General features: G+C 60.6%; 1 protein-coding gene across 2 annotated transcripts in view; it reads left to right on the forward strand.

Annotated features, from left to right (window-relative positions):
* MBP (myelin basic protein) overlaps positions 1-5112 on the forward strand; it is a 36860-nt gene extending 31748 nt beyond the window's left edge. For both annotated transcript variants that reach the window (XM_007449665.1, XM_007449664.1), the window contains one exon: positions 5068-5112. In XM_007449665.1, coding sequence (XP_007449727.1) covers positions 5068-5112 — 45 coding nt within the window. The remainder of the gene's footprint in view (positions 1-5067) is intronic.
* The last annotated feature ends 535 nt before the right edge of the window (positions 5113-5647 follow it).

Raw genomic sequence — 5647 nt, forward strand, 5'->3', positions numbered from 1 at the left:
CCCCCCCCCGACCCCCGCTGGTGACAAGACGGCCTCGCTCGGAGCACCCGACATCTCAGGAGGGCCTCTGACGGGGGACGGGCGCCATGACCCCGGGCCTGAGCCGCACGGAAGAGGAAAAGGAAGGTTCTGGACTCGGACGGGGGCCGGCAGTGGCCCTTCCCCCCAGGCCTCTCAGAGCTTCCCTCTCGGAGACGCGAGGCTGCAGCTCCCTCCCGGGGGAGGTCGGGGGCGCCCACGTCCAGGGCGGCCTTCTGACCGACCGAGGCCAAGCTCACCTGTGAGGAAGCCGGACGGCCGGAGGCGGGAGGGCGGGAGTCGGGCTGGGCCTGGAGCAGACGGGCTGAGGGCGGCGGGCTCCGCCCCTGCGCTCCGCTGGCCGCCCGACGCCGAGGCGACTTCCAGGTGGCAGAAGAAACGTGTGTGGCCTCCGTTCGCTCGCCCTCTGCCGGTCGCAGGAGCGTCCCGGGCCCGCTGACAGCTCCTCGTAGGAAGGTCACAGACCCCAGGGCACGAGGCGCAGCCTCGGAAACATGCCGCCACCGCCTGAGGCTTGGGGCCCCGAGAGCCTTGGGAAGGGGCTTCGCGGCGGTGGCGGAGGCCTCGGGACTAACACAGCGACGGGCTTGCTCCGGCCGTGGCGCCGGGGCCCGGCGCGCCGGCAGCCCCCGTGGCCCCGCGGGTTCTGCGCCGGGCTTTGCTGAGCGCCTGCTCGGTGCGGTGTCACGTGCGGACGAAGCCTGACGCGCAGGCCGCCGCCTCTTAAAGGAGCCGTGTCGTCCTGTCGGGCGGGCGACAGAAAACACACGGCGCATGCTGGCGGGGAGGCGGGATGGGCGGAGCGCGAACGTGCCCCTCTGTGTCCTCCAGGCCATCGAGATTCCAGGCGGGGCGCCAGACACGGCCCGGCGGAGCGGGTGGCGGGCGCAGGGGCGCGAAGGCGGGCAGGGGCTGGCCTGGCGCGGGGACAGGGCTCCCGGCTGACCGCTGACGGAGCACGGGGAGGCCTGGGGGTCCCGGAGGAGGGAGGCGGCTGCGGCAGCGGCACCGAGTGACCGGTGGGAGGGGTAAGGGGCTCCCCCCACAGAGGGTCCCGGGACCCTCCTGAGCGCTCTGACCCCGGCCCTGAATGGGGAGGTCCCGGGGATCTAGTGACACGGTGTGACTTATGTTCTAATGTTGAAAGACCATCTGGCAGAAACTAACAAAAACGGGACCAGATTTTGCACTTCCTGGACCGGAGAGCAAGGAAAACCCTGTGGATTTCCGCAGCTGCCCAGCCGGGGCTTTGACGGCTGAGCCCAGGTTCTAGCCACATGTCAGCTTTTCAGGCTTAAAGCTGGAAGGGGGTTGGGAGTTGGGATGACCCCGTGGACCCACGGCGAGCCTACCGTGCCGCTGGGGCCGTGTCCACGCAGATCTGAGGCTCCAGGAGGGCACTTGCCATCCCTGGCACAGAACCGTGTTCACAGGGCAGCTGGGCAGGGACAAACTTCACCATATTCGGGTCCCATGTTTTCTCATCAGAGTAACTGCCCGGCCGTCACTTCTGCTGACTCTTCATCCAAACAGGCCATCACTTCCCTGCCAACATCCAACTACGACCAAAGCCCTGACTGCTAAGAGGGTCCAGTCAACTCCTCTTCCAGCTGGAAGAAACATCATACGGAAGACGGACGCCAGTGAGGAAAACACAGAATCCATATGTTACGACGGGAGTGGCGTTGTAAGGACACAACACCCGCGATGCCCTCAGCACCATCAGATGCTCCCTGCGGGTAAAGGAAAGCCGGGATCCGGCCGCAGGAGGGGAGCTAGCTGCTCGGTCCCCGGACTTAGGACCATCCTGCGTCCTCGAGCATCATGGTGTCAGCATCACAGGCAGACGCAGCCCAATTCTCACCCCGTGTGGCAGCTTCCTCCCACCCCCCCCCCCCCCCCCCCCTCACAACTTCCACCCTTGCTGTCCATAGGTTTGTTCTCTACATCTGTTGCTCTATTTCTGGCTTGCAGACTCTCCCCCCGTGTGGCCGCCTCCTCCCCCCCCCCCCCCCCGTGTCCTCAGTCTGGCGGCCACCTGGGGGAGGCGGGAGTTTCCATGGACTCCTGTCCCAGGTGTTCGTGGGCTCGGATGAGAATGGGAGCGTCTCCTGGGGAACACCTGCTGGGATCACAGCAGGTCACAACGTGGTTTAACATGAGAAGGTTCCGCGGTACGTGGCGTGGTTGTGTCACCAGGAGATCTGACAGCCCCGTGTGCCCCATCTCAAGGGCTCAGTCACCACCAGCAAAGCACAGCGGCCCCTCAACCTGAATCACCTCTGACCTCTGACCTGCAGAAGTGGGCTTCCTACTTGGTTCATTAAAACGTTGAGATTCTACAATTTATGGTGGAAAGATTTGGTCAGGAACCCAAAGACTCATTGATTGGTCACCTAATCTTTAATTCAATATCGAGTCCCACGTGTGGTGTATTTGTTAGTCGGGATATACACATGGCACGGATGGATGGACCCCATGACCCAGATTCTGGAAGATGCTGGACACTCGTGGGTGATGTGAAGCAGGACTCAGCTTTGAGGACCCTTAGTCTCCTCAAGAAAAACCTTAAAGTGAGTGGTGAGTAAACCATGGCTAAGTTGGTTAATGTCAGATAAAATGCAGGGACTTCCCTGGTGGTGCAGTGGTTAAGAATCCGCCTGCCAATGCAGGGGACACGGATTCAATTCCCGGTCCAGGAAGATCCCACATGCTGCAGAGCAACTAAGCCCACGCGCCACAACTACTGAGCCTGTGCTCTAGAGCCCGCGAGCCACAACTACTGAGCCCACATGCCACAACTACTGAAGCCCGCGCACCTAGAGCCCGTGCTCCGCAACAAGAGAAGCCATGGCAATGAGAAGCCCGCGCACCGCAACGAAGAGTAGCCCCTGCTCTCCGCAACTAGAGAAAGCCTGCGGAAGAATGAAGACCCAACGGAGCCACAAAACAGAAACACAAAAGCAAACAAACAAGCAAAAAAACCAGAGGCAGGACCCACTCTTCAAAATGTCAATTCTGAGGCAAATCTGATAAGGAAATAAATTCTACCTAAACGTCCAAGCAACAGAGACCATCACGATATACGTGTCTCGATTCTGAAACGTAGCAGCGAGACGGCGAGGATACCGACCCCGGAGGAGCTCTGGGTCTAACCCCGGAACCGCAGGGTTTCCACCAGTAACCCAAGCCTGGCCGGGAGGTTGCCTCCAATGCCCAGACCATTTCTGGGTCTCCCAAGACTTCTGAACAAGAATGTCCCAGGGCTGAACCCAGACGTCTGCAGTTAGGACGATTTCCCTCCTCATCAGGGGTTCTAACCCCTTTGGCTGGCTGACTTTGGGGAAATTACGCAACCTCTCTGAGCTTCAGCTCCTTCGACCAGGCAAGGGGGATGCTAACAACGCCTCCCTCCAGGTTGGCTTGCTCGTTCACAAGAGGAAACAGATGTCACGGATTTAGCTCGCGGGAGATGCTCAATAAATTGTAGGCACGATGATAGAAAATAAACCCCCCAAATTTGCCATTTTTCATTTCACAAGGAGCCCCGAGGACATTCAGTGGTGTCTTCCGTGAACTGTCTGGCCCAGGGCGTGGGGAGCTGACTCCATCTCAGCACAGGTGTACTTTGTCAGATGGGGCCGTGACTCTGCTCCTGCGCAGGAATAAATCACACTATCGAGGGAGCCCTAACAGGTTAATCTGCGGGAAATTCAGGGCAAGGTGGGCCAGGGCAAACTGGATCAGGGCTTCTCCAGCAGCGGCTCTGAGGACCGAGCACGCAAAGCTGAGCCGGGCTCACACGGGACCAGACCCGAGTCCCCGCTGAGGAGGGTGGCCCTGAGGCAGAGGTGACAAAGCCCCTTCCCTGGGAGGGAGCGTCTCTGGGTGATTCCTGATACCTTCAGAGGTTAGAATTCCACAAACCTTCTCGCTTGTGACAATAAAATTCCTCCGGTGAGTTGTTCAGCAACATAGGGATGTTTCTGGAAAAAGCAAAACCCCAAGAAATCAGAACTACCGTCTCTCTGGCTGACTGCGTTAATTATGAGGATCTGGGGCCCTCGTGCTTCCGTCACCTTATTTCTGGTAACGTGAGGGACGGAGGCATGGACGAAGTCAGGTCAATAGGTGCCCGTATGTCATCTGGTCAACAGGGTATTTCATGTCTGTCTTGCTCTCTGGGGTCTCACAGTCTCAAGGGAATCTTTGAGAGGTCAATTTTTCATCCATAACCTAAGAGAAAAGGGAAATCCAAAGAGACTAAAATTTGAATGAAAATTCAAAGGCAAAAAAAAAAAAGTGCCCTTTTCCGAGTTAATCTAAGTGATATCTGGGGTGACGAGTGCCACCTTCTCAGAGCCGATGCCCAGCCACGCTCCCTGCAAGCAGTTGTCCCCGCCCAGCCGTCTCCACCTCCATGACTGCCAACTCTTTTTTTTTTTTTATTGCAAATTGTATTTGTCCAGAAAACATGTCAATTCATATGTTTTAAGACCCTGAGGTCGGAGTTAGTGGCCGGCCCCTCTGGGAGGCTGGTTTTCTTGGTGACGCAGAAGAGGGCTCATGGGAGGGGGCTGTCCCCGGGGGGACCAGCTGAGCAGTGGCTCCTCCCTGGCGGCCCAAGCAAGGGTGTGCCCGTCAGTCACATCAGCACCTCAGCTCCCACAGAGGAGCCTGTCCCTGTCTTCGTTCACGGGCCGCTTCCCCCGGTCCCCGGGAATCTCGGCCGAGGAAACGATCTCCTTTGAAACCTGGTAATACATCAGTTGAGCTTTTCACGCCCGGAAAATGCAACGTTTTCAGACGAGACCCCCCCCAACTCTCTGCGTCCTATTTGCCCTGTGGCACTTGGAGGTCCGACGGGCTAAAGGATGCTGGAGACACGGGGTCGAAGACTTGCTCCGTGCGGCATCATTTCCAGCAACAGACGCAGAAGAGGCCCCGTGGCTGGCGACCCAGTGACTGCAAGGACGCGGGGCGGCCGGGCGGCCCCGGCCCTCCTAACCCTCTGTTTCCTTTCCTCAGGGAGGACGAGACGGCCGTTCGGGGTCCCCAATGGCGAGACGCTGAAGCCCTGCCCCGTGTCCCGGAATCCCGTCCGTCCCCAGCTTCTTAACACAACTGCCTGGAAGTTAACCGCGAGCCGTAGATCCCTAACGTAGCCGCTGCCCCCTAACCCTGGCGACAGCGCACAGCAGGCCCCGCGCGCGGCCTGCCGGCTTCTGGCCGGCCGCCCCTCTGCCCCCTCGCCCTTGGAGATCAGTGACGTCCCCCGAGAGCCGGGGCCGGCGACCCTCCCCCGTCGCCGGCCCCCGTCCCGCGATGGCCCGGGGCTGCGGCCCTGGGGACCACCGCGCGGGGCGCGCAGACCGTGCGGCTCCGAGCTTCCTTTGGTTTCTTTCCCGGCCTCCGCCGCTCACCCCGCGAAGCCTTTCCCCTTCTAACCGATCGGCTGGGCGCGGAGCGGCTTGGCGGCGGGCGCTTTGGTACGTGACAGGCGGGCGGGCAGCGGGGACTGTCCCGCGTGGTGGCCGCGGCTCACACACCCGGATGAGCCGGATCGGCGCGGGCGGAGAGGGCGCGCGGGGGCAGAGTCGGGCCGGGC

This window comes from Lipotes vexillifer, unplaced genomic scaffold, assembly GCF_000442215.2.
Source record: "Lipotes vexillifer unplaced genomic scaffold, Lipotes_vexillifer_v1.1 scaffold196, whole genome shotgun sequence".
Taxonomy (NCBI): Eukaryota; Metazoa; Chordata; class Mammalia; order Artiodactyla; family Lipotidae; genus Lipotes; species Lipotes vexillifer.